We start from the raw sequence: 27738 nt of genomic DNA on the forward strand, positions 1-27738 counted from the left end.
CTCGTGTACCACATATACACACACTCAGATGTACATGCGTGCAGATCATATATACACACACCGAACGACAGCCTTCTCTCTGCTTTAGGAAGCGCCTGTAAGTCTAATGGTGTTGTGTATATTTGGTGAGACCCTTTGCTGGGCAGAAAGGCATTAAGTTAATGGGTGAACGAGTCCTGTCTTTTTCTCTGCCAGGTTGCAGCATCTTCTAATCTGCACTAACAGAACGCTGTAACTTTTCCCTCTCGGCTGTTGTGCTGCAGCCCCAAATTATTCGTATTTCCAGACACTACTATGCTCGTCCCAGCCCTTCAATTTTGTTCCGCACCCCCTTCCATCTCGGGGGGGGGGGTTTCAGCGTCAAACAACTCCTCCACTTATTTACCCTCCAAACCCCTCCCCATCTGGCCGAGCCCCCCAAGACTCCACCCCGCTGTCCCTCCTAGCCACCTCCGCAGCCAATAGCTGAAAACCTTGATTTGCATAGCTGCGCGGGGGCGCGGCGGAGGGAAGGGGGAGGGACCAGGCGACCTCCTAAATCAAAGTTGAGAGGCTAGGACTGGGCGGAGGGGCCGCGGGGTGCAAGTCTGGGGCCGCCGGGGGGAGGGGGAGGGAGATGGGGGGCGGGCGCAGAGGACGGCGGAGCGGGCCGAACTCGGACAGCTCCGTCGCTCGCTCGCTCTGCTCATCCGCGCATCCCCACTTCCCTCCTCCTCTCGCAGAGCGCAGCATCCTCTGCAGACCCTTGGTCCTCACGCCCCGGGTCGTCCCGCTCCCGCGGCTCGTGGTAATTGCCTCCCTCTCTCCCGCCACCCGGACAACTTTCTCTTCTGGTGCCTGGGGTTAGGGGGCTGCTTTGCCTTGGGAGGGTTTCTCCTGAGGGTCACTGGAGAGCAGCCACTGGAAAAAGGCTTGAGAGTCCCAAAGAGACGCCCGCCACCCACAGCCTGCCCCCGGCGGGCCTGCCGTCGGGTCTCCGCACCCTCTCTTCCTTTATACCCCAACCATGACCGAAATGAGTGAGAAGGAGAATGAGCCGGATGACGCGGCCACCCATGCCCCCCCAGGGACCGTCTCCACCCTCCAAGAAACCAAGGTAAGTCGGGGGGCAGAGGCCTGGCCCCGCCTGGGCACCTCTGGCTCGGAGCTCTGGTCACAGTGCCGGGGTCCCCTTGGGGTCACGGAAGCTAAACGGGGCCCGCGTGATTCCTAAGGCTGCTGCGCGCCATGCCGGGGAGGGAGGAGAGGGTTCGCGATGAGGGGACCCAAGCAGCCGATCACACGACCACGACCCTCCGGTACGCGCGAGGAGCCGACGCGCTCCGGCTCCCTCCTGGGCGGTTGTAACTCGGCTTTGTTGGAGGGAATCGGCGCAGCGGAGGCGCGGGGCGTGTGTGGCCGTGTGTAGCGGGTGTGGGCCGGTGTACGCGCGCGTGTGTGCGTGCGAGGCGCACCCCTCCCGTGGCCGCCAGATCGGTGTCTGCGGCTCCCCGGTCCCCCTCTCTCCTGCCTCTCTGAATTCCTATCCACAACCGTCCCCTCTCTCTGGGCGTGCGTCTCTCCGGTTCTCTCCGCTTCCCTACGTGCTTCTCTGTGTGTCTCGGGCGTCCCTCTCTGACCCACAGCTGCCTGGCATCCACCTCGCGGACCGGTTAGGCTGGGAGCCCTGGAGGCCGCGGCCCCCGGAGCGCAGCTTTCGAGCCGGTGCTGGGGGCTGCGGCAGCACCGGCCGTCGGTGGCGGGCGGGGACCCGGAGTGTTGCGGCTCCAGAGCCAGAGGCGGCCCCACCCCCCACTCGGAGAGCCCGGAGAGGGGAGGAGAGAGGGCAGAATCAAAAGAAGTCATCGTAATTAATGAATGTCATAATTAACCCTAATTATGTATGATTGTTACTCTTGTGGGAGTCACAATGAATAAATTATTCTCCTGTGAAGGCAGGCGGAGCCCAGACTGCGGGAACTGAAAGGGGTGGGGGAGGCCGATGTTCACATTCCACCTCCCAACCCTGATGTGTTTACCCCCCTCCCCAACTTCTAGGTGCTCATGAAGTTCTGTGGGAAGCTACCTGAGCGGCCCCGGAATGGGAAGAGAAGGGACTGTAGGAAGGAGCCCTTACCCCTCCCTAGACTTCAGGCCAAGACTCCCTTCCCTTCTACCCTGGTGTTTGTTACCATCCTGGTCCTGTGACCAGGAGAGGTGTGTGAGAACCAGAAATGGGTGGTGTCTTGGGGCTCCCTGGGGTCACAAGCTCCAACACAGCTCTTTCCAAGACCCTCTTCCACCTCGGTCCGTCTGGACGACCCCTCAGAATGTGAGGTTAATTCAAGGTCAAGGTCATTACGGCAGCGAGCACAGGGAGTTGAACAGGGAGGGTGGAGTCTGCCTGAAGCTCTCCAGGTTGCTACCCCGCGCCTGCACCTAGGGACCCTGCCGCTCTCCAAGTCCAAGTCTCTTAGTTTTTTGAGACAAGGTCTTGCTGAGTATCCTTGGCTGGCGTAGAACTCACTGTGTATTCCAGGCTAGCCTCAAACTTTCAGCCATCCTCTACCTCCCGAGAGCTAAAATTGCAGCTGTGAACCGCCATACCTGGGTCCCTCACATCCAAGATTCAGTGCACGAGTGGCCTTCTGCCTTCTTCTAAAATGTGGGTCACATTTTAGACCCCTTAGGGTGCCAAATCTCTCCTGGAAAGGAATGAAATGGGAGGATAGTGCTTGGGTCATCCGACATACTCAGGGGATCCTGGGAGCCGGGCCTCAGGCTGAGATCCAGTTCAACCTCTTCACCTGCTCTGTTGTCAACCCGGGCAGACACACAGTCTCCCTGTCTTCCTAGAGAATGGAGGGGCTCCCAATGCCTGCCGCATGAAAACCTGTCTGCTCCTACCCCTCCGTAGGAGTTCCCCAAGGCAAGCAGGAGCCTGGAGCTGTGCTGTCTCAGCAATCTCAAGGCTGCATGCTCAGCTGTGTGGGAGAGAGGGGGTCAGACCCAGGGCAGGGCTGTATCTCCCTTCAACCCAAGGACCCTCCAATGTCATCTGCTCGGGGTCTGAGCCACAGAAGGTCTGGAGGAGTAGAGGAGGGGATGCCACAGCTGACCCCCCTCTGTGCCAGGCTGTTTGGGCCCCCAGCCTTGCCCCCTTCGTCCCTGTGAAGGACTCTGAAGTAACCTCACAGACAGGACTGGGGTATGTCAAGGGACAGTCTGTGAGGTCATTTCACAGCCCCCCTCCAGCTGTGAACTCAGGGCTTTTGTCAGCCCCTTCCAGCCCGTCACCAGAGAAGCCTGTACCTCTAGACTCCAAGGAAGGGAAGACAGAAAAGAAGGGTGCTACCCACCCAACGCAGTGTGAGGCAGGTTCAACAAGGGCCGGGTGCCCAGAAGCCAACATTCTGTTCTTAGTCATCAGCTTGGTGCCCCCAGGCATTTCTTGCCCGTATGAACCCAGTTTCCTGCTTAGTCTCTGGCAGGGCCTCAGCCCTCTGCCCAGCCTATGCAGCGATCTTCTAGGTAGGTCCACTTTCTCTTAGGGTCCTGTTCATCCTATGACGTTACTTATCCCCCCCTTTGGTGTCGTCCCGGAAGACCCCACCATGCCTGCTTTGCCATCTGAGTCATTCTTCACCATATCCGACACCACCCACTGCCAGCTGCCTGGTACTGTTTCAGGAGATGGCATGGGAAACTGAGGAAAAAGGGAGCCTCCAGGGAGCTTCAAGGGAGAGAATACTGGTAGGTTGGGCTCCTTCTCTGAGGAGTTCAGAAGAGACCTGGTGACCTGGGCCACACGCCAGACAGTCTGCAGGTGCACTGGCAGGGAACTGGACCCAAGCGAAACAGCTTACTAAGGAGCATACCAGAAATGGATCCCTGCCGTGGGGACACCGAGACCGCTGGTAGGGTTTGGTGAAATGCTTCTCAGGTGTCTTAGTGTTCTATTGCTGCGAAGAGACACCATGAGCACGGCAACTCTTTTAAAGGAAAACATACCATTTCAACTGAGGTGTAGTCCATTATCATCTTGAGGAGAAGCATGGTGGCACACAGGCAGACATGGTGCTGGAGAGGTAGCTGGGAGTTCTGCATCTGGATCAGCAGGCGGTAGGAGGAGAGATTGACACTGGGCCTGGTTTGAGCTTCTGAAACCTCAAAGCCCACCCCCATGACACACTTCCTCCAACAGGGCCACACCTCCAGTAATGCCACTCCCTGTGAGTCTATGGGGAGCATTTTGTTTTTCAAAACAGGGTTTCTCTGGTTTTTCTTTGGTGCCTGTCCTGGATCTCACTCTGTAGACCAGGCTGGCCTCGAACTCACAGAGATCCCCCTGCCTCCTGAGTGCTGGGATTAAAGGCGTGCGCCACTACCGCCCGGCCTGGCATCAAGCCATTTGACAGCTGTCCTATCCTGCCCTCTGGCCAAAGCCTTGTCATCTGCCAGTCACCTAGGTGGAAATTCCATTTTTTCCAAACTCTTTTCTGCTCTCCTGGAATGTGGGGCCCACAGCTGAGTTAGGAAATCAGCAGGCAGAGTGGAGGCTGCCCTGGTGCCGGAGAACATTGTGTTCCAGATGCCTCTAGTACCCTTGCAGAGGTGGCTGTTGGCACTGAATTCCAGGGAGGGGGTATACCAATAAAGCATGCAGGTTAGACTTGGCGTGGGGGCGGGGTTAGGTTTACAGGGATCGATCACTCTGGAAGTAATGGCCTCGGGAGCGGCAACATGACTGATGCCTTCACATAATTGGAATGTCTGGTGTGGCTAGGCGGGAATAGCCTAGTCAGAGCCAAGCGAGTGATGGGGCTGACAGGGAAAAGTCTCGGGGAGGCAGGTTCCAGGGCCTTATAGGGGAGCACTTCCTAGCAACTGCAGCTGCCCAAAGATGGAAGGACTGTCCCAGGAGGGAGTGAGCTTCCCATCCCGAGAGGAGACCAAGAGCCATTCATTCAGAGACGGTGTGACCACAGCAGCGGTGGGATGGGGTGGAGACTGACTTAGGTGTCTAGTCTTTCTGGTCCCGTCTAATTCCTTGATCGACACAATGGACAAGTCCGTGGAACAGTTGAGGGGAGGGAGGGGTCCAGGCAGGGGCCATGGCAGTAAGATATTCCTGGTTGTCTGAGCTGAGCAGCCTGAGCCACCCATTCAGGCCCTGACGTGGGTACTTGCCAGCTAAGGACTCAGAGCAGGCGTGATTAAACTCCTTTAGCATTCATTCCTCATCTGAACCATGGGACAATGATGATCTCCCTCCCCCAGAGGGTCTCCCTGGAGCCCATGGCAGACTGTGTGTCAGATGTTAGCCCAGATCCAGTGTTCTAATGCTGAGAACCCTTTACGGAGCCAAATTCCTGGTTAGCTGATCTGTTTGGATCCAGAGCTTTGTATTGCCCGGAGAGTAGCCAGTGATGCCTCCTCCTTCTTGGATGTGGGGAAACTGAGGCTTGGAGAGAGGAAACACAGTGATTTGCACTCAGATAACAGGTTAATTTTGCCCTACCCCCAGTACATCTCTAATTTTACCTCCTGTGTGCTCTGTACCTTGAGGCCCCCGAGCAGAACATGGGTGACAGGAATTGGGGTCAGGAAGGGTGGCGGTGGTGTTCGTTTTCCTCTTGGACACCAACAAAGCCCTACAGCCCTGTTTGGCACTGACAGCCACAGCCTGACCTGAGCTGGTATGTGGAGTCGAGTTCTTCCTTGTCTTTTCTGGCTTGCCCCCTCTGCTCCTGCGCACAGGCATCTGGGGCTCCAGGCCTTGCTTCCCATAGATGTACAAAGCAGCCCACAGTGCTGTCCAGGAAGCTGAGTTTGGAAGGAAATGAACAACTCAGTGTGCCAGACACCCTAGAGCTCTGGCCTCCCAGCTGGCACACCAGAACCTGCCTTGTGCCCAAACATCCCCTCTGCTTCCCCTTCCATCTTGCTGCCTGCTGGCCTCTGGGAGGCTGGAGGGGCCACTACTTCCATCCCTTTGGCATACACAGGTGCTAGGCAGACAGCCACAGCACACAGGCTGCCTGGCATGCCAGCTGGGCACCCTGGCCAAGACTCCTTGTCTGGAGCCTGGCCTAGGCCCCCCTTTTCTGTCACTGGTGGAAAGGAATGGGCAGGAATAAGGTAACTCTCCACAGGAAGAGAGAGGGGCAAGGCTCTGGATAAGGAACTCACCATACCTTGCTCTCCACAGATTCAGTGAAGGTGTATTTGAGGGAGGGGTGTGAAGAACTCCAGCCTCAGAGCAGAACTGGCCCTGGCCCACGAAGTCCGTGATGTATTTGTCAGAGGCATAGTGATTGAGTACCTACTGTGTGTTGGAACTGGAGGTGACTGGCCTCTGTTTCAGTCTCAGGAGGAGTTAGAAATTTACAAGAGAAGTGAGGTGGTAGTGGCCTTTAATCCCAGCACTGGGGAGGCAGGGGCGGGTGGATCTCTGTGAGTTCCAGGCCAGCCTGGTCTACGGAGTGAATTCCAGGATAGCTGAGGCTACACAGAGAAACTCTATCTTGAAAACAAAACAAAACAAAAAAGAAGTTGACAGGAGTAACCTGAGCTTGGGGCTGGAGAGATGGCTCAGTGGTTAAGAGCACTGATTGCTCTTCCAGAGGACCTGGGTTCCATTCCCACATGGCAGCTTACAACTGTAACTCCAGTTCCAGGGGACCCGATATCCTCACACAGACATACATGCAGGCAAAACACCAATGCACATAAAATAAAAATAAATAAATTGTATATATTTAAAAAAGAGGAACCTGAGCTGATGCAGTTCTGTCCTAGGGCAGGCCCAGGGAGTACCTGTAACAAGTCTTTCTCTGTCCCACCAGCTCCCAAAAAAATGACACAGAGACTTCTTATTAATTATGAAAGCTTGGCCTATAGCTTAGGCTTCTTTCTAACTAGTTTTTATAACTTAAATTAACCCATTTATATTAACCTGCGTTCTGCCACATAGCCTGTGGCTGTTACCTTCCTTCCTGCACATCCTATTTATTGGGGAAATTATTAAGGCCACTCCATGTAGTTAAAAGGGAGGTTTATTTAGTGGCATAACTTACAAATGAAGGGATAGGTAGGTTGCAGGGTCTGGGAAAGCCGTAGCACAGTCCAGCGGTGTACTCTGGAGAACTCTGCTTGGTCTAACTCCAGCGTCCAGGGTCCAGGAACCAAGAAATGGGTGCATCCAGATCTCAGGTCTTCAGGGTCCTCTCTTGGCCCTACCTTGTAGGCGTGACAGTTACTGAAGCCTCAGTGAGGGTTGGAACTTCCAGATCAAAGCTGGAATGGCTGCCCACTACACTATTTGCTCTGTGTCTCCTGGCATCTCCACTTTTCTTCTTCCCAGAGTCCTCTCTGTCCCTGGAAGTCCTGCTTATACCTCCAGCCTAGCAATTGGCCATTCGGCTCTTTATTACACCAATCCCAGCAACTTATCTTCACACAGTGTACAAATATTCCACAAGTATCAGAGGAGGAAATGGATCTACTGATGAACTTGTGGGATATTTGCACACTGTGTGAAAATGTATTGCTGGGATTGGTGTAATAAAAAGCTGAACGGCCAATAGCTAGACACATAGGTGGGATTTCTGGGGAGAGAAAGGAAGAGGAGGAGAGATCTAGGTGTGTGGGAGATGCCAATGAGACACGGAGGGAGTTGGACGAAGCAGGTCAATTTAAGTTATAAGAGCTAGTGGGTCAAGCCTAAGCTAAGGCCAAGCTTTCATAATAATAAGTCTCTGTGTCATTATTTGTGAGCTGGTGGCCCAAAGAAAAATCCAACTACATATGCTGTCGAGCGTGGAGGTTTGAATATCCAAATGTAGGGCCTGGGAAAATTAAAAAAAGTTCTGGAGAGGGAGCCAGGTGTGGGTTCCTAGTCCTGCAGTCTCTGGGGCAGGCCAGTGGCCAGCATAGAGAAATGCAGCTCCTGGACATTGTCTGCAAGCTTGAGCCAGCCAGCACCATGTGCCAGCACCATGTGCCAGCACCATGCACTAAGCGGAGCCACGTGGTGGCTGACATGACAGTTTAAGATTTGTCTCAGGAGAGATCAGAGAACACTGAAGGCACTTAGTAAAGCCAGGTCCAGACACAGAAAACCTCTAAAAAGGTACAGTATGTTGTTTTGGGGTTTTTTTTTTTGAGACAGGGTTTCTCTGTGTTGCCCTGGCTGTCCTGGAACTCATGCTGTAGACCAGGCTGGCCTTGAACTTACAGAGATCTGCCTTTCTCTGCCACCCCAGTGCTGGTATTAAAGGCATGTGTCACCCCTGCCCAGCTAAAAGGTACAGTATGTTTAAAAATGTGCTAAGATGGGCCGGGCAGTGGTGGCACATGCCTTTAATCCCAGCACTAGGGAGGCAGAGCCAGGCAGATCTCTGTGAGTTTGAGGCCAGCCTGGTCTACAGAGGGAGATCCAGGACAGGCACCAAAACTACACAGAGAAACCCTGTCTCGAAAAAAAAATGTGCATAAATGTGAAAAAAGAAGAGAAAATAGATATAGACAGTCATAGAAAAAAATTAAAAAAATAAAGAGTAAAGTAATATAAAAAAAAAAGCCACATAAAGATGAGGAATACATACAGGCATCTGGATCCTGTATGGTGTTTGTTGACTTTAAATTTTTTTTTTTTTTTTTTTTTGGTTTTTCGAGACAGGGTTTCTCTGTGTAGCTTTGCGCCTTTCCTGGAACTCACTTGGTAGCCCAGGCTGGCCTCGAACTCACAGAGATCCGCCTGGCTCTGCCTCCCGAGTGCTGGGATTAAAGGCATGCGCCACCACCGCCCGGCTGACTTTAAATTTTTTAAATGCTAATGTACAAAAAAAAAAAATAGTTGCTGAGAGACAATGGAAACTGCTAAATTAAACCAACCTATATATTCTAAGAATCTCTTAACTTCAAAATGGAATTCAGTAAATATGTTGCATTGGGGGAGAGATTATGCTTTTGTTTCCACGGGAAACAAAAAGTTATAGTTCTCTTCAAAATTAATAAAGATCAGATTTGATTGGGGGAGACCTCCTGGAAATCTTGGCTACAGACATGAAAAAAGTAACCAAGAAAGACTACAGGACATATGATGTATATGCTGATTCCTCTACTACGGGAACAGCTCTGAGACTGGATGGGACATGATAAATCTTGTTGGCTACAGAGTCTTCATGACTTATTATTACATGCCATCCTTTCATATGAATGGATAGAGATTTATATTACAATTTGGTTATACAGTACAAATGAACTTATAAAGTTAACAGATTCCTTTTACCTGCTCAAACACAGAACAAAAAAAGCATCTTTAGTTGACTTGTACACACCACACATTTCATGTTTATGTTAATGCAGACATATATGTTACCTTTAAAAGTTTATGTGTTTTCAGAAGAAAAGGACCAGACACTAATAAAGACAAGTAACCCAGGTGATCCAGCCTCAAAAATGCCTCTGTTGCAGTTTCCACAAAATTCTACATCCAGAACAACTTCAGAGCTGCTAGCTGAGATGGTCCAGCCTCACACACTACTCCAGCCAGGACTTCAGATAAGCCCTGCACTTTCCCATTACACAAAGACTGGACAACAAATGTTACAGCTAGCTCTCCCAGGACTTGACCATTATCTCAATTATCTCAGGGTCCTCTAAAGAAGCTGTCACCCCCAGACAACAGGAAGTAGTCTAGAGAATATGACACCCACATTCCCAAGATGTGGAGTGGGTAGTTTTTGGTCATTCAGTGGGTTATGGATGTTTGTCATTGTTTGGGGGGTTGGTTACAAGTTGTTATTGGTCATGGTCAGAAAAAAAGCTAAAGAAAGGAGATTAGATTCAGGGATCTCTTTCTGAAGATTAAAAAAAAGGGGGGGATACAATGTAGAAATGAGCCAGGCGGTGGTGGCGCACGCCTTTAATCCCAGCACTCGGGAGGCAGAGGCAGGAGGATCTCCGTGAGTTCAAGGCCAGCCTGGTCTACAGAGCGAGATCCAGGAAAGGCGCAAAGCTACACAGAGAAACCCTGTCTCGAAAAAAAAAATGTAGAAATGACAGAATAAAAGGGTAGATTGTTGAATCTACTTTTAAACTAAAAAAAAACAACAACTATTAGTCAGGTTAGTAGTTAGTCATCTATAATAATCAAACCTGTATTCATGTTAGGTATGTTTTCAAGGTAAAACAGAGATATTATAGATAGGTGGTCTTCAAATACTTCAGAGACCTACAGAATATGGCATTTAAGATGTTTTAATAACCTAAGGCTTTTCATGACAGTAAGATACATCTGCTTCTGGTAGCACCAATTTGTTTCAAAAAAGGATAATGGGCATTAAGAAACCATATGGAGTTTGCTTTTATTGTAGCAAAGCTAGCCACTGGTCAAGAAGCTGCCCTTGCCTTGACTGCTGACAGTATGCTGTCCAAATTGGACAAGCAGGACACAAAAGAAAGCAACTGCTGAACTTTGCCAAGACAAGGTAGTACAGTCCTTTAAAATTCTTGTTTCACAATAAAGTCTATCAGACATTCTAGGCCTGCAGGCTGAAAATGGATGCCCCAGTGTTACAGAGGAACCTTAGGTGACTGTCCAAGCAACTTCTCTGTTGCTTCTATAGTTTTGGAAGTTGTTTGTTCTACACTTCCTGTTTACTCAGGTAATATTATATCCTTCTTGGGTCTTTGATGAGGTTAAAGACTAGATAGTCATAGTTTTGCAATTTTCCTTGTTACCAAATTCAAAAAAGAAACATACATAAGAGATGTAAAGTTTATAAGGTTGAGAAACAAAAGTTTAATTTGTTTATCTAAGAAGATGTTTTAATGTACACAAATATATTTTTAGGATGCTAATACAAGTTATAATAGAAAATGGTTTAGGTATAAAACTTTGGACTCATCAAGATAAGATAGATAATAGAAGAGTTTAACAAATATAAATGGACTGGACATTGTGAATGTAATTTTTTTTTTTTGGCTTTTTGAGACAGGGTTTCTCTGTGTAGCTTTACGCCTTTCCTGGAACTTACTCTGTAGCCCAGGCTGGCCTCGAACTCACAGAGATCTGCCTGACTCTGCCTCCCAAGTACTGGGATTAAAGGTGTGAATGTAATTCTTACATGATAATTGTTTTTGTTGTATATAATTTTAGTATTAGAGTTAAAGCTGTTCCTTCTTATTTAGACAAAAATGGGGAAATGTTGTAGGATATTTGCACACTGTGTGAAAATGTATTGCTGGGATTGGTGTAATAAAAAGCTGAACGGCCACTAGCTCGACATAGGTGGGATTTCTGGGGAGAGAAAGGAAGAGGAGGAGGAATCTAGGTGTGTGGGAGATGCCAATGAGACACGGAGGGAGTTGGACAAAGCAGGTCAATTTAAGTTATAAGAGCTAGTGGGTCAAGCTTAAGCTAAGGCTGAGCTTTCATAATTAATAAGTCCCAGCCGGGCGGTGGTGGCGCACACCTTTAATCCCAGCACTCAGGAGGCAGAGGCAGGAGGATCTCTGTGAATTCGAGGCCAGCCTGGTCTCCAAAGCGAGATCCAGGACAGGCACAAAGCTACACAGAGAAACCCTGTCTCGAAAAACCAAAAAAAAAGTCTCTGTGTCATTATTTGTGAGCTGGCGGCCCAAAGAAAAATCCAACTACATGAACTTCTGTGGGAAAGGCTCTTCTCAGACAGGGAGGGCCTCTGGAGGTGTAGAAGGCAGAGAAAAGGGTATGAACATCAAAGCTCGCAGGCATAAAAGCATGGGTAAGTTTGAATTCCTGGTGTCTGGGCTGCAGAAAGACACAGGTGGGAAGGACAGACAGCTTCTATCCCCTTACCAGGGATTCTCTCCATGGGAATAAGGGTGTTGGGCTATCTCCTGAGGAGCCAGGAGAGGTTTCTTTTCTTTCTTTCTTTTTTTATTTATTTTTATTTTTTTTATTTTTCCAGACAGGGTTTCTCTGTGTAGCCCTGGCTGTCCTGGAACTCACTCTGTAGACCAGGTTGGCCTCGAACTCACAGAGATCTACCTGGCTCTGCCTCCTGAATGGTGGGATTAAAGGCGTGCACCACCACCACCTGGCCGAGGTTTCTTTAAGATAGATTTTATTTATTTTTTAATTATGTATATGTGTGTGGGTGTGTACATGGGAGTTCAGGTGCCCCACAGAGGCCAGAAGAAAGAGGCATGGGGCTCTCTGAAGCTGGAGTTATAGGGGATTGTGAACCCCCATCCTCCATGGGTGCTGGGAACTGAACTCTGGCCCTCTGTAAGAGCAACACATGCTCTTAACCACTGAGTTATCTCTTCCAGCCACAGAAAAATTTCTTGGCAAGGTCAGGGGTCATGGCCTGGGATCTTGGCCAGGGAACGATGGTACTGAACCAGGCTTTGGATAGCAGGCCTGAACTAAGACAAGACAATGATGGTAATGAGGTGGTTGCAGGGTATGGACTGGAAATATGATCTGGGGAGAGAATCAGCCTTGAGATTACAGGGCAACTTTCCTGCCCTGCATCCCACCTGTTGGAGAATACAGCAATATTTTGTCTCAAACAAACGATAAAACTAGGTTTTTACAGGGTGTAATGGAGCATGCCTTTAAATTCTAGCACTTAGGAAGTAGAGACAAATGAATCTCTATGAGTTCGAGGCCAACTAGGGCTACAGAATGAGACTCTGTCAATACAAAACAGAGAATAAAAGGAAAATTCTTTTTTCTTCTTGAGATGGTGTCTTGTGATCTCAGACTGACTTCAAACTTATGTATCCAAGGAAGACGACCTTGAACTTCTGACCTTCCTGCCTCTACCTTCTTATCTTATTGGTAGCAAACCAAAAAGTCCTGGTGTGTTTTGTATGAGTGATTGGCCTTCACATTTATCTGTGCATCATGTGCATGTCTGGTGCTCAGGCCAGGAGAGGGCACCAGATCTCTTGGGACCAGAGTAATAGACAGCTGTGAGTATAGACAGATGTGAGTTGCCCTATGAGTGCTGAGAATCGAACCCAGGTCCTCCTCAAGAACAGCAAGTGTTCTTAACTACTGAGCCAATTCTCCAGCCCCCCCCCTTGTGTGTTTTGTTGAGGCCCAGAGGTTGTTGTATTTCTGTTTATTTGTTTGTGACAGGAACTTGCTATGTAGTCTATTGACCTCATACCAAGATAGCCTTCCTGCCTTTGCCTCCCAAGTCCTAGGAGCCTGCTCCACCCCCCTTCAAATAAGGTAGCCCAGTCTGGCCTCAAACTCACAACGTAGTCAAAGATGACCTTGAATGTCTGACCCTCCTACCTCTACCTAGCACTTCAGAGTGCTAGGATTACAAATGTGTGCCAGCGGGTCCAGTTTTATGTAATGCTGGGGACTGGATCCAGAGCTGCTTGCATGCCAGGCAAGCACTCTACCGACCGAGCGGCATCTACCGAGTAACTAGTATAACAGCACAATGGCTGGTGTGTGCCATAAAAAAGACGGATGGACCTCACTGTGCATGTGTATAGAATGACTTCCATGATTTACTGTTAAAGGGGTGGGGAAGGGGGGGGGGCTGGGAAAAACAAAAAAGGATATTGCATTTTTTTTTCTCAAAGAAAAAGTAAATACTTTAAAATCATCTCCATATAATTTCACACAAGTCTAGTTTGGGAGGCTAGGGTTGTAGCTCAATTAATAGAGTGTTTGCCTAGCATGTGTGAAGCACTGAGTTTGATCTCCAGCTCTAAATAAGGCAGAGGATTATTGCATGCCTGCGATCCCAGCACTTAAGAAAATAGAGGCAGAAGGGTCAGAAGTTCAAGGTCATCTTCCTTGGCTACAGAATTTGAAACCAGTTAGAGATACATGAGACACTATCTCAAGAATTAAAAAAAAAAAAAATAGTTTTATTCTCCATTTTGTATTGAGACAGGGTTTTACTATGTAAAACCTCAACTGGACAGAGATCCACCTGCCTCTCCCTCCTGAGCGCTGGGATTAAAGCCTTGCACCATCACACCCTGCAAAAGTCTAGTTTTATTGTTTGTTGGAGACTAGATCTTGCTCTGCAATCCAGGCTGGCCTGGAACTTCTGACCCTCCTGTTTCCATTTGCTGAGTGCTGGTGTACAGAAGGATGCCACCATATCCAGCCTAGGGTTTTTTGTTTGTTTGTTTGTTTGTTTGTTTGTTTGTTTGTTTAAGTGTGTGGAGGGGAGGGGATCTGGCTTCACAGGGTCAACCTTAACTGGCTGGAGTAGACCAGCCGCCGCTCCTTGACCACTTGGCTTCCACAGTCTCCACTACTTCTAAGCATGTGCCTGCCCAGCTAGAATGCCCTTAAAATTCCCTGCTAGTTCTCTGTGGGGTTCTGGGAGGCTGGATGGCCAGAGCAGGAGTCTCTGGTAGTTCTTTCTCTTGGCTCTGGTCCTCAGCTCTGGGGCTGCCTCTCCGCGGGAGACACAGGAAGCCCTCCAGCCTCGCACTCACAGCTTGCTCCTTTTTCTCCCAGCTCCAGCGGTTTAAACGCACCCTCTCCCTCAAAACCATCCTTCGAAGTAAGAGCGTGGAGAACTTCTTCCTCCGCTCAGGCTCTGAGCTGAAGTGCCCAACAGAGGTGCTGCTGACTCCGCCCACCCCACTGCCTCCTCCTTCTCCACCACCTGCATCCACAGATGGGGGTCTCCCCACCCCGGCACCCTCGCCGTGCCCAGTCCCACGCCCCTTGGCACCACTCAAACCAGTACGGCTGCACAGCTTCCAGGAACACGTCTTCAAGAGAGCCAGCCCTTGCGAGCTGTGCCACCAGCTCATCGTAGGTAGGTGCCTGGGCCCTGTGGCAGGCCAGAGGAAGGGCTGGTGGGCGCCTGGGAATAAGCCATGGCATTGCCTGATACTGGAGAACTGCAACGCAGGGTCACACTTCTAACTGTGCCTCGTTGCCTGGGGAGACAGATGAGCGTTGAGTGAGTCTGGGCCTTAGTTCATTGAGTACTTGCCTACCACGCAACAACTCTGCGAAACAAGGATAGAGTCATGGGAGGTTTTTTACTTCTTGGTTTTTGAGACAGGGTCTCTCTGTGTAGCCCTAGTTATCTTGAAACTCGCTCTGTAGACCAGGCTGGCTTAGTCCTCAGAGATTTGCCCGCCTCTGCCTCCAGAGCGCTGGGATTAAAGGCGTGCGCCACCAGGCTTTCTGTTGTAGCTGTTCCTGGGCCATTTCCTCTCGCTGAACCCGAATCTCTCCTAGGAAACTCCAAGCAGGGCTTGCGATGTAAAACATGCAAAGTCAGCGTCCACCTCTGGTGCTCCGAGGAGATCTCCCACCAGCAATGCCCGGGCAAGACAGTGAGTGGGAGTTGGCATGTGTCAGACCCCTCAAGGCTGGCTCCTCCTCCTGCGGGGTGGCCCCGGGCTTGGGCAAGGCCAGTCCCTCCATGGGTCATTATATCTCTGTGTTCTCTCTGCACCTCCTTTTGCCCCAGTCCACCTCTTTTCGACGCAACTTCAGCTCCCCACTCCTGGTGCATGAGCCACCACCAGCCTGTGCCATGAGCAAAGAGTCCCCACCTGCTGGTAAGTGTCTACACCCCATGGCCCCTGTCTCCGAGGACTTCCTGTGAGAAATCCCACATAGCTTTCAGTTCCATGCCTGAGTCACACTGGTACTGCCTGTTCCTGATACTCCCTACTTCCCTTCCGGGATGCTCCTGTCCTGAATGTAGGCTCCATTTATTCATTTGTTCATTGGTCTCTCGACCGGCAATTTATAGACTATCTACTTAGCTTGGGGCACTGCGCCAGACATTGAGAGACAGCACTGAGGAAGGTGGGATTGAGTTGGGTGTGGTGCCCCATGCCAGGCACTCCAGCACTCAGAAGGCAGAGGAAGGGGATAAACAGTTCAAAGCCATCACGGGAGTCTAGAGTGAATTCAGGCTGGCAAGTGGGTACCAGCCTGGGCTAAGTGAGACACTGTCTTATAAACCAAATAATAATAACAAATGCATAGAGCTGGGCAGGGTTAGGTCAGCTCACCAGGGAAAGGCACTTGCCACCAAACCTGACGATCTGAGTTCTAGCCCTGGGCCCCACACGGTTGAGCTTCGGGGTGAATTCAGGCTGGCAGCCAGGTGCCAGGCACTGAAGGTGGATGCTTAGCAGGGACCATCGGGAAGGTGGACCCAGTTTATGAGACCCTGCGCTATGGCACCTCCCTGGCACTGATGAACCGCTCCAGCTTCAGCAGCACGTCTGAGTCCCCCACACGGAGCCTGGTATGCTGGGCGCAGAAGGGGAGCCCTCAGAGGGAGGGCCTCTGAGGATGACTGTGGGCCCAGTGGCTGATCCTCCTCCTGTCTCTCCCCAGAGTGAACGGGATGAGCTAACAGAAGACGGGGAAAGCAGCATCCGCAGCTCAGAAGAGGGGCCCGGTGACAGCGGTAAGCCAGAGGGAGCCGTCCCCAGGCACAGGGAGAGGGTGGGGGAGGCACTGCTTGAAGCTTCACACTCTGCTCTCCCCTTGGTGTCCCCAGTATTCACAGCCCCAGCAGAGAGTGAAGGATCAGGACCAGAGGAGAAGAGCCCTGGACAGCAGGTGAGCCTGGAGTTAGCTTGGAGCCCACAGGCCACTTCTTGCCATTGATCATGTGTACATAAGAGCACACAGCAAAGCCAGGCGTGGTGGTGCACACCTTTAATCCCAGCACTCAGGAGGCAGAGGCAGGAGATCTCTGTGAGTTTGAGGCCAGCCTGGGTCTACAAGTTCCAGGACAGGCTCCAAAGCTACACAGAGAAACCCTGTCTCGGGGGAAAAAAAGAGCACGGTATACACAGCACTCACTGCTTCTCCCGCAATGTGTCCTCAGTCCCCTGGGAGAAGCAACAGTCAAGATGAGAGGCATGGAAGGTGGGAGGGATCCCCACTGTCTATTGCTCCATTCCTGCTCTCCCAGGGCAGGCGGTTCCAAACTTAGCAGACAAAGGGTGTCCTCCCTCTCTATATCAGTCCCATCCCCGCCCCCCATGATTGGGAAGATACACACTTATTACTTACCAGAGATTCACAGTGTCCTTGTCCTACCCCAGGGCAAGCACACTCACAGCAGGTGGACAGTGGGTGGACCAGGGAGGTGACCCACCGTTACTGACCCGGAACTCTTCCTACAGGCCCCAAAGCTGTCTCTGCGGAAGGATGTGGGGCCCATGTACTCCTACGTTGCACTCTACAAGTTCCTGCCCCAGGAGAACAATGACCTGGCTCTCCAGTGAGTCCCTTTCTGTGGTCTAGCCTCACTGGTCCTGCCTAACCCCTACTGACCTTGGAACACAGGGTGATGAGAACCTTTTCTCCTTGCACATTTGAATATATATACTATGTCCACAGAGAGGCCAGAGTTGCCCAGGGTGGTGGGTGTAGTATCCTGTCTTCTGCCCCAATTCTGGGCTATTCCAGGGAACCTGCTGTATCTGTGGTCTCAGTGGCCTCAAAGAGCACTGAGAATCCTCTCCCGCCGGCTGAGAGGGGCATGCAGGGCACCTAGGTACCCACATGCTGCCCCAGCTCTCTCTTTCCCAGGCCCGGAGATCGAATCATGCTGGTGGACGACTCTAATGAAGACTGGTGGAAGGTGACTTGGCAGGATGGGGTCTGAGGGGGCTCTGATAGGTACTGTCCCACTTTCCCTTCGGGCCCCAAAGACCTCCCTTCCTCCCGTGGCTTGCCCAGGCCAGGTCCAGAGCCAATCCTTAGGCCTCATCCATTTCACCCTCCGTCAGCTCCTTCTGCCCACCTCACGGCCTCCCAAGGCCAGAAGCCACCACCATCTGGGGGCTGGAATAATGAGAGCCCAAGGTCTGGAGGACGATGGTACTGGCTCTGAGTAGGAACTGGGTCTAGAGAAAAAGTGGGGGTGAAGCTGGTGCTCAGGCTCACTGCCAACCTCATCCCCAGGGCAAGATTGGCGACCGGGTTGGCTTCTTCCCAGCCAATTTTGTGCAGCGGGTGAGGCCAGGGGAGAGCGTTTGGCGCTGCTGTCGGCCCTTCTCTGGGAACAAGGAACAGGGTTACATGAGCCTCAAGGAGAACCAGGTGGGTTCCAGGGCCCTGCTGGGGCTGAAGCATGGTGTATACGAAGCCCTTGGAGCTGGAGCTTCGAGCTGAGTTGGTGACGTGTTTGCTTTGGACTCCATCCTCAGCAGTATGTAAACTGGATATCGATGGCATATACCTGTAACCTCGCTGAGGCAGGAGGATTGTCCTGGGCTTAAGCCTATACAGCAAGTGCCAAGGCTACGTATTGAGACCCCGTCTCAAAAAGACAAAACCAAACAAGCGAAGGAATAGGATAGAAAGGCCCTCCCAGGGGCCTTGAGCTGGTCCCTGACAAAAGGCAGCTTGATATCAGAGGCAGTTGGAGGGAAACAGGAGCACTGAGTCACGAATCTGGAGGCTTCGCTGTTTTCTGTTTGTTTGTTTTATTTATTTTATGTGCATGGGTGTTTTGTCTGCATGTATTTCTGTGCACCATGTGCGTGCCTGGTGCCCACAGAAGCCAGAAGAGGTTGTTGGATCCCTTGAGACTGGAGTCACAGATGGTTGTGAGCCGATGTGGGTGGTGAGAAACCAAGTCCTCTGGAAGAGTAACCAGTGCTCTTAACCACTGAGCCATCTCTCCAGCCCCTGCTTTTTTGTTTTGTTTTGTTTGGTTGGTTGGGGTTTTTTTTTTTTTTTTTGGTTTTTCTTTTTTTTTTTAATTTTTTATTTTGCAATACAATTCAGTTCTACATATCAGCCACGGATTCCCTTGTTCTCCCCTCTCCCGTCCCCCTCACCTTCCCCCCCCATTCCCATCTCCTCCAGGGCAAAGCCTTCCCCACAGACTGAGTTCAACCTGGTAGACTCAGTTTTGGTTTTTCAAGACAAGGTTTCTCTGTGTAACAGCCCTGGCTGTCCTGGAACTTGCTCTGTAGACCAGGCTGGCCTCAAACACTCAGAGATTCCCCTGTCTCTGCCTCCCGAGTGCTGGGATTAAAGGTGTGCACCACCACGGCCAGTTGTTTTTTTTTGTTTTTTTTTTTTTTTTATTAGACAGTGTTTTACTATGTAACTCTAACTCTAAATGGCCTGGAACTTGCTAGGTAGGCCAGGCTGGCCTTGAACTCACAGACATTTGCCTACCTCTGCCTCCCAAGTGCTAGGATTTGGGGTGCCCTGACTAGATTTAAGTACTGACTGTCTTTCTGCATAACCTCACACAAGCCCTTTTCTCTCTGCCTCTTCCTCTGTGAATTGGGATTAGGAAGGGGCATTGGTTTAACTGATCACTAGGTTCAGCTCTGATGCTGATGTCCTGTTAGCCCTGGGTCCTGGTCATGCTGTTGATCCCTCCTAAGATCTGCTTGCATCAGCTCCATCCACACCAGCTACCCCAACCCCACCCTCCCCTGGGGCATGTCCTCTGGAGCCATCAGCAACACTCATTCCAGGTCTCACCTCTCTACTCAGATCTGTGTAGGCGTGGGCAGAAGCAAGGATGCTGACGGCTTCATCCGAGTCAGCAGTGGCAAGAAGCGAGGCTTGGTGCCAGCCGACTCCCTGGCAGAGATCTGACAGAAATCAAGACAACCCTGACGCTACCCCTGCCCATGCCTGGCCCTTGCTTCTGGCCTGAGAAGGAAGCCGGCATCCTGGCCACACCCTTCCTCTCCCCGTCTCTCTCCTAAGCATCACCCACCCCCACTTAGGAGCCTTCTGCACTGAGGAAGGTTTTATTTCTTGGGTGGGGTATCCTGAATGGGGTGATCTTCTGGGACTTGGGGAAGGGAGTCCAAAGTGGGAAGAAATGAGGAAGCTACAGATAGGCCCACCCAGTGCCCAGGTACCACCTAGTCGGGTTGCCACAATGAGTCCCACCCTAGGGAATCTCCTGCTGCCCTCAGAGACTTTACCTGCTCAAACTGCCTCTGCATGCCTGACCCCTCTTTGCCCACGGCCTTTGCTTGGGTCTGTGTATCCACCCCTTTGCAACTGGGGCCTTGTGAGAGGGCCTTTCGGTGTTCCTCAGCCCTCCACTCTGGATTGAGAGGGGACTGGGGACTGTGATAGAACCCTGAATTCACCACCGTCACTCCTTCAATTCTCAGGAAAGTTCAGGAATCTTTTCCATTACTTGAAACCCACACGGACAGAGCAGGGGCAGGACTGAGGTCTGGAGGGGATGTGACATGTGAGAGAGTGTTCCGCTAAGGACCGTCCCCACACAGCAGCCTCATCTTACCTTTGTCTACTAGAAATTGGTGTCCAAGAGCAGCCTGGACACAGACCCAGCTGAGAACAAGACACTGGCCCCTGTTTGGTCAAAACATTTCACTGTTAAGACTCTAGAAATCCCTGTCACCAGAAGCAGCCAGCCAGGGTAGTCTGTGCTTGTGAGTTCTGGTCTCTCTAAAAGCTCTGCCCTCAGATGGACCAAACTTACCCTTCTCAGCAGGCTCTACAGGGCCCATCCCTGGGAGGAATACCTTGAGAGATAGAGGATGGCTATGGAATGTTTGTTTTGGCCGTCAGGAAGTGATGGTCTAGGAAACCCTGGCCCTCGTGGGCAGGACAAAGGACCTCTCCCTCAAAGGCTGCTTTTTTTCCTGGTGCCAGCCCCCTCCCTCCAAGCTCAGAGCCTCCTTTTTGCACCCTGATCATGTCAGCCAATGCCACCACCCCCCCCCCCACCCAGTTCTGGGCACAGTCATGCCCTCCATACAGTGAGAGGACACAGATTCTCCAGCCCAACACACCTTGCCCCACTTTTCCCCCTAAGAGGGGATTAAAGCCACACTGCCCTGTTTGCTGCCATGAGGCCCCCCACCAGCAAAATCCCCGGGGAGGGGCCCAATGCCCACTGTACATGAGGCTGCATGACGGGTCTGCGGGGGAGTTGCTGAGCCCCCAGGCCCATAATTAAATGTTTCTTGTCTCAGCTTTGTCTGCTCTGTGTATCTGATTGGAATAGAAAAAGCGGGCACCGAGATGGGGCGGGGGGCTGAGGGTAGAAGGGTAGAGGGTAGAAGAGGTCATTGACCTCTGAGAGGAGGGGCGTCGTCGGAGTGGGATGCGCTAACATGGGTACCGCAGAAAGATGCGGGAAGGACCGGAGGTGGGGCTGAGGTCACTTCTGGGTGCCTCGCGCACCATGGTCGCGCAGGGGGCGGACCCACAGTTGTTGACGCAGACCCGCCTGCTCCGGGGGGTGCTGGAGCCTGGGGATCAGCCTCTCCCTGCATCCCCCAAGCCCAAAATTCAAAGATGGTGGAGCGAAGAGTGGTGGACGCTGAGGCCTTGAGATGACTCAGCAGCGTCCGTCATCTGGTGCCTGGCGGCGGGAGGGGAGGGCTCGCGCGCCCCTCTGCCGCCCACCTGCTCCAGCCAAGCGGCCGCCTTCCCGCGCCTGCCCAGCCGCGTCACTCGAGCGGCTCCTCGCGTGTCCTGGGCTATTTATAGGCACAGTGGGGAGCAAGAGAGCCCGAGGCTGCTGCGGGGGTGACAGGGCACAGAAGGTGGGAATCTGCCTCTTTTGACAAGTACCCTCTCCTTCATCCAAGTCTGGGTCCCGCCTCCGCCTTCTGAGCTAGGTAGGCGAGGTGGGACCAGACTGTGGTGCCTCCTCCTTGAGCATCCTTTGGGCCCCTTCATCCAGTAAAAGCCATAGTGTGGTGATACACTGTGTACCCTAATAAAATTTGTCTGAGAATCAGAGGACAGAACAAGCCACTGGATTAAACACAGATGCCTGGGATTGATGGCACACACTTTTAATCCTAGCATTCGGGTGGCAGAGAGCTGTCTGTGAGTTCAAAGCCACCCTGGACTACATGAGATTGACCCGTCTAGGAGAGAAACAGAGCCAGGCAGTGGTGGCACACACCTTTAATCCCAGCACTTGAGATCTCATGCCTTTGCTTGGGAAGCACACGTGACCTTAATCCCAGGAAGTGATGGCTGGGCGGAGAGAGGTATATAAGGCGTGAGGAGACAGGAACTAGAGGGCTTTTCAAGGCTGAGGAACCTAGAGGTAAGAGGTGGCTTGCTTGTTCCTTTGTCTCTCTGATCTTTCAACATTCACACCAATATTTGGCTCTGGGTTTTTTTTTATAAGACCATTTAGGAATTCGTGCTACACCATAGAGCTTGAACACCCCTCTCCTAGAATCCTCGCCCTGGAACTGGAAGGGAGTTTCACCCCCAAGTCTGAAGGCTTTCTTTTCTTTGAAATAGGATCTTGTTTTGAACTTAGTAATCGCCCTGCTACAGCCTCCCGAGTGCTGGGATTGCAGGTATGAAGCACTATGCCTGGCTCTGAAGGCTACAGAGAGAACTCTGTAACCCGGGCAGGCCATCTCCCCTGAGTGGCTGAGATTACAGGTGTGCAGTGCCACAGCTGCCTTGAGAAGAGTTCACCTAATTCAACACCTGGTTCCACCCACGGAGCCCACGGAGCCCGCCAGGAACTTCATGCTATTGGGTCCTCTCACTGACCCAAACCGGACTGAACCCTTTGACAGACGAGGACACTGTGATAGAGATGGTGGGTGGTTTACCGAAGGTCACACACTTTACACAGCATGAACTGTCCCTTTCACACTTGGGAAAACTAATGCCTGGAGAAAGCTAATGACTTGTCCTGATTATCAAGCAATCATAGGCCCAGACATCTTACCATCCTGCCCTGTGTCCCTCGATGCCTTAAGCCACTAGGCTGGAGGACAGCCTGATGCTGGGCCTCCAGAAATAGATGCTCCCACCTCACTGGAGACGAGTGGGAATGTTGAATTCAAGCCTTGTGCATACCCAGTGTCTGCCACCAGCCAGCAGCTGGCCTGCAACAGCCCCCTCCCCCAGTCTGTCTGCTGCGCTGCTGAGCACAGCAGCCTTTTCGGGTGGCTGAGCCTCTGACAGCAGGCTCACAGCCTAGGGGCTGGGGACAGCTGCTGTCCCCACTACGGCCTGTGCTCTCCTCTCTGCCTGTTCTTGTGGATCTGGCTGGACCAGCAACACTACTGGCCCGGGAATCCCCAGAAATCTGCTGCCAGTGCCATCTCTGACCTACACACGACCTTCCTCCTGAGCCCACTTGGTACACCCCACCTGGGTTCAAGAGAGACCCAGAAAGAAAAATCTAGGACCCAGGGACAGGGAGGCCTAAAGGGACAAGGGAGTAGATGCTGGAGATGGGGAAGACTCAAACGGTGAGGTTGTCTGTGTAATCCCACCACGTTGCTAGTCCATTCCCTTCTCTTCAGCCTTCTGCCTCCCCCAGCCTCCTAGGGCTTGGACCTCCTAGGGACCTGCTGAGACACTCAAGGAAGGCAGCTGTGCATGCCTAGACTCAGTCTCTTGTGCTTTATAGGAGATGGCCTAGCTTGCCCCTGTCTCAGCTTCACTGATGCCACTGGGGACAAGGCAAAAGCCAGTCCCGATTACCCGGCCCTTTTCCAGCTGGGGCCTACAACAGGGGCTCTGCTCTGTGTCTATGCACGCGGTACTATGAATCAAACCAATAGCTGGGGCCCAGTGCCAGACTAGTAACGAGACAATCTGAGGTTCTGGGAAGTCACTGGGCCTCAGTTTCTTTATCTAGAGAGTAAGTTGGGTAGTCAGGCGGTGGTGGCTCGTGCGTTTTAATCCCAGCACTCAGGAGGCAAAGGCAGGCAGATCTCTGAGTTCACCTGTTCTACAGAGCAAATTCCAGGACAGCCAGGGCTACACAGAGAAATCCTGTTTCAAAAACAACATCATCATCAACAACGACAACAAAAAAAGAAAAAGAAAAAAGAAAAAAAGAAAGCAGCCGGGCGGTGGTGGTGCACATCTTTAATCCCAGCACTCGGAAGGCAGAGCCAGGTGGACCTTTGTGAGTTCGAGGCTAGTCTGGTCTACAAAGCGAGATCCAGGACAGGCACCAAACCTACACAGAGAAATCCTGTCTTGAAAACAAACAGACAAATCAACAACAAAAAAAAAAAAAAAAAAAAGAAAGGAAGGAAGGAAGAAAGAAATAAAGAAAAAGATCAATGGTTAAGAGCACTAACTGCTCTTCCAGAGGACCAGTTCAATTCCCAGCACCCACATGGTAGCTCATAGCTGTCCGTAACTCACTCAGTTCCAGGGGATCTGATACCTTCATACTAATGCACATAAAATAAAGTTAAATATTTAGAAAGAAGGAAAGAAAGAAAGAAAGAAAGAAAGAAAGAAAGAAAGAAAGAAAGAAAGAAAGAAAGAAAGAAAAGAAAATGAGTTGGGTTTGCTCAGCCCCTTGGAAAGATGTATAAAGTTGTATGATGGGAACAGTTCCAAGCTTTTGTTCTGTTTTGCTCTATATCCCAGGCTGGCCTCAAACTTGGAGCAACGAAGCTCCTGGGTGCTGGGATTACATGAACCACCATGCCTGGCTTGTCATACACCTTTTGTATTTTTAGAAGCATAAATATTTATTTGTGTGCAGTGTTGAAGATCTACAACTTCTTAAGTTCACATTCACACTTCACCTTTTTAAACAAACATTTCTAATCATTATTTTATACAGATAGAGATATGTAAATACAACATCAAGTTCAGTGGTCCTTCAGCATTTTCCACTTAAGTGGTTTTTTTTTTTTTTTAACATTAAAAACAGGTTATAATTCCAAAGTCCAAAGTTATTTGAAACTGGAAAATATTTTCTCTATAGAAAATAGTAAAAATTATAACATTTCCCAATAAGCCCTTTTAAGCCAAATAATAGCTGAATTATACATATAAATATTGATTAGATTCTGGGATACAGAAGAAACCTATCTTCATCTGTTAAGAGAGCTAGGTTTTACTTAGGTTGTGTAACTGAGATTCCTATTCATCTTCCCCTTCACTGTTTGATTTACTGCAGACATTTTTCTATAGGCTAATGCATAATCTAAAAAGATTTTAGCCTCCCCTCCTGAAAGTATGTTCAGCATTTCCTTTCATCAGCTTGATACAGAATAAATTCTTATCCTAATAGTGAAATGTTTCATTGAGGCTTGCCCAGTGATTGGGTAAAACCAAAACTTATTATAAGCCACAGTCATCCTAGGGTCCCCTCTGCTAGGTAGCCTCCCTGGATCTGTGGGTTGCAGTCTGATTGTTCTTTGCTTTATATCTAGTATCCACCTATGAGTGAGTACATACCATGTTTGTCCTTCTGGGTTTGAGTAACCTCACTCAGGATGATATTTTCTAGTTCCATCTATTTGCCTGCAAATTTCATGCTGTCATTGTTTTTCTTTGCCGAGTAGTACTCCATTGTGTATATGTACCACATTTCCACATTTTCTTTTTTCTTTTCTTTTCTTTCTTTCTTTCTTTTTGTTGTTGTTGTTTTTCTTTTTTCGAGACAGAGTTTCTCTGTGTAGTTTTGGTGCCTGTCCTGGATCTCCCTCTGTAGACCAGGCTGGCCTCGAACTCACAGAGATCCGCCTGCCTCCTGCCTCCCCAGTGCTGGGATTAAAGGCTTGTGCCACCACTGCCCGGCATACCACATTTTCTTAATCCATTCTTCAGTTGACGGTTGTCATGTACTTTTAAAAGATTTTTAAAATGTGTTTCTTTCTCTGTCTCTCTCCCTCTCCCTCTCTGTCTCTCTTATGTGTGTGTATGCCCATGTATGCGGGCATCAGAAGCCCTAGAGCTGGAGTTACAGGTGGCTGTGAGCTGCCCAATGTGGGCTCTGGGAATTGAACTCATGCTCTCTGGAAGAGCAGCAAACACTCTAAACTGCTAAGCATCTCTCCAGCACCCAAGTCTTATACTCTTGAGAGAAAGGTCATATCTTTAGGGGCTGGAGGGGCTGAGTGGGTGGAGGTGGAGTATATGTTAAGTACATACTGTACTGCAGAGCTATACCCTCAGTGCTAAATAGATTGGATTTCCAGGACCTGGAATGGATTCAATGGTTATTTAGGAGTTCTTAGTGATTGAGGCTCCCTGAAAATTAGACTCCCTCCGTATATTTTCCTGTAAAGGTTGTCATAGCTCATGGATGTACCTTCTAGGCCTGGGTGACGTTCAGGAAGAAATGACACAGGGGTGGAGTGTCGCTCAGTAGCAGAGACATTGTCTGTCATGAATGAACTTGACAGTGGAATAGGCTTTCCTGAGAGGTGGACTCCTGGATCCACCTTCGCTCAGTTGGCATCTCTGTTGCTGTGATGTAGTGACCAAAGACCACGGGGGAGGAAAGGGTCTATTCAGCTTACAGATGACAGCCCATCACCAAGGGAGGCCAGGGAGGAACTCAAGGCAGAAACCTGGAGGTAGGCACGGAGGCAGAGACCGTGGGAAAATGCTGCTTACTGACTGGTTGGCACCCCAGCAGTCCCAACTTAGCACTGAAAACCTGGAAGGATCTTAGAGAGCCACTGGTCCTTAGTCTACGATGGCAGCCTGAGAACGCCGGTTCTGGTGTTAGCGAGGGCAGCAACAGTAGAGGGTGAATTAGCTTGGTGACGAGGGAAGACCAAGCAGGGAAAAGGAGACTAACCTCCCTTCTGCTGTGACCCTTTTTTATCTGGGTCATTTCTAGAAGGTGCCAACCGAATTTGGGGTACGTCTTCCTAACATCTATTAAGGCCATCAGAACTCTTCGGCAGGGGCCCCCTACTCGGTAGACTCTAATTTGTGGCAGGTGAACATTAAAACCAACCATCATAACCTTTCCAAACAACCCAATGTCATTCAATCAACAGAAAGCCCCAGTGAGGCCTGAGCCTGCACATACAGCAGCCACCAGTGAGCGAACAGCACCACCTTCTGGCCTGGAGTGGAACCAGTCCCTGTAGAGTGTGCTCAGGGCCCAGGTATGCTTTGTGTTCCCCTCCCCTCCGGTGATCCCTGTCTCTACCACGGACATGGGTTGGCATGGGGTGTCTCCAACACCTTCTCCCTGAGTTGGGCCAGAAATGTGCGTGCTAAGCTGAGCTTGGTCAAGGCCTTGGAAAGTTAAAGCCAGAGGCCAAGGTAGCAATTGCAGCTTGCTACAGTGGACCTGAGCCCAGTGTCCCTTTGTGCTAAGCCCTGCACATGGTGGGGTCCACCATTCCCTCCCCTGCTCAGAACTGAGGTGAAGCTGTATGGTCCAATGGTCCCAGTGTCTCCTCACTTTCTGTCACTCCTATCTTCCGTGAAAGGCACTGCTGTTGAGCAGCCACCCTAGAAAAGGACGGCCCACGTTTCCCAGCATAACCCAGAGTTCTCACAGGCCTGTCACTGGACATCCTTCTCAAACCACCACACTGGTGCCTCCATAATCCTTTTGCTACTCAGTCCCACCCCACTGGTTTTCTTCTAAGGTTTGGAAGCCAAGCCCTGGGAATCAGGCTCAACTGCCATGGCCTGTGGTACCAAACTCCAGTTGACGTCACTGCATCAGTACAGGCTGTGGGAAGTCTCACCTCTCATCTGCAAGATGGAGGCAGCGGCCGACCCTACTTCATTATATTGTGAAGATTAAAGAATCAATGTAAATCCATGTAAAGTGGTATTTGGGTCACAGCGACTATTGAAAACCCTCCTGGCAGCCACTACTACAGCTAAGTGGGAAAATGCCACTTCCTGTATAAGAACAGACCCACATTTAAATACTTAAATTAAGCACCTCACACTGGCCTGAGGTCCCAGGGCAGGTTTCAAATGGTTGTGTGAACACAGGCATACTTATTTTTGTGACTAGGACCCTTTGGTCAGGCTACTTGACACGTGCCCCA

The 27738-nt window shown here is 50.7% G+C and overlaps 1 protein-coding gene across 3 annotated transcripts; it reads left to right on the forward strand.

Moving 5' to 3' along the window:
* Window positions 1-616: 616 nt before the first annotated feature.
* On the forward strand, window positions 617-27503 carry Stac2 (SH3 and cysteine rich domain 2). 3 transcript variants are annotated; one of them, XM_052757860.1, is made up of 12 exons: window positions 617-1096; window positions 14477-14783; window positions 15215-15312; window positions 15450-15540; window positions 16126-16241; window positions 16334-16406; window positions 16500-16561; window positions 17134-17231; window positions 17543-17594; window positions 17918-18055; window positions 26722-26832; window positions 27325-27503. In XM_052757860.1, the coding sequence occupies exons 1-11, from the start codon at window positions 1007-1009 to the stop codon at window positions 26812-26814; spliced, it is 1218 nt and encodes a 405-aa protein (XP_052613820.1). In that variant the 5' UTR covers window positions 617-1006; the 3' UTR covers window positions 26815-26832; window positions 27325-27503. The 3 variants fall into 3 exon arrangements, with proteins under 3 accessions (XP_052613820.1, XP_052613818.1, XP_052613819.1); XM_052757858.1 differs by lacking the exons at window positions 26722-26832; window positions 27325-27503 and adding an exon at window positions 19472-20939 and having other exon boundaries at window positions 618-1096; XM_052757859.1 differs by lacking the exons at window positions 26722-26832; window positions 27325-27503 and adding an exon at window positions 19472-20939 and having other exon boundaries at window positions 619-1096; window positions 16129-16241.
* The last annotated feature ends 235 nt before the right edge of the window (window positions 27504-27738 follow it).

The sequence above is a fragment of the Peromyscus californicus genome, unplaced genomic scaffold, assembly GCF_007827085.1.
Source record: "Peromyscus californicus insignis strain IS unplaced genomic scaffold, ASM782708v3 Scaffold_3__1_contigs__length_106647218, whole genome shotgun sequence".
NCBI classification, from domain to species: domain Eukaryota; kingdom Metazoa; phylum Chordata; class Mammalia; order Rodentia; family Cricetidae; genus Peromyscus; species Peromyscus californicus.

Excerpts from the sequence above, each read along its gene's own strand:
- Stac2 (XM_052757858.1), top strand. The coding sequence starts at position 1,007 with ATGACCGAAATGAGTGAGAAGGAGAATGAGCCGGATGACGCGGCCACC. Across the intron at positions 1,097-14,476 it reads CCACCCTCCAAGAAACCAAG|CTCCAGCGGTTTAAACGCAC; the intron begins GTAAGTCGGGGG and ends TTTTTCTCCCAG. Across the intron at positions 15,313-15,449 it reads AGCAATGCCCGGGCAAGACA|TCCACCTCTTTTCGACGCAA; the intron begins GTGAGTGGGAGT and ends CTTTTGCCCCAG.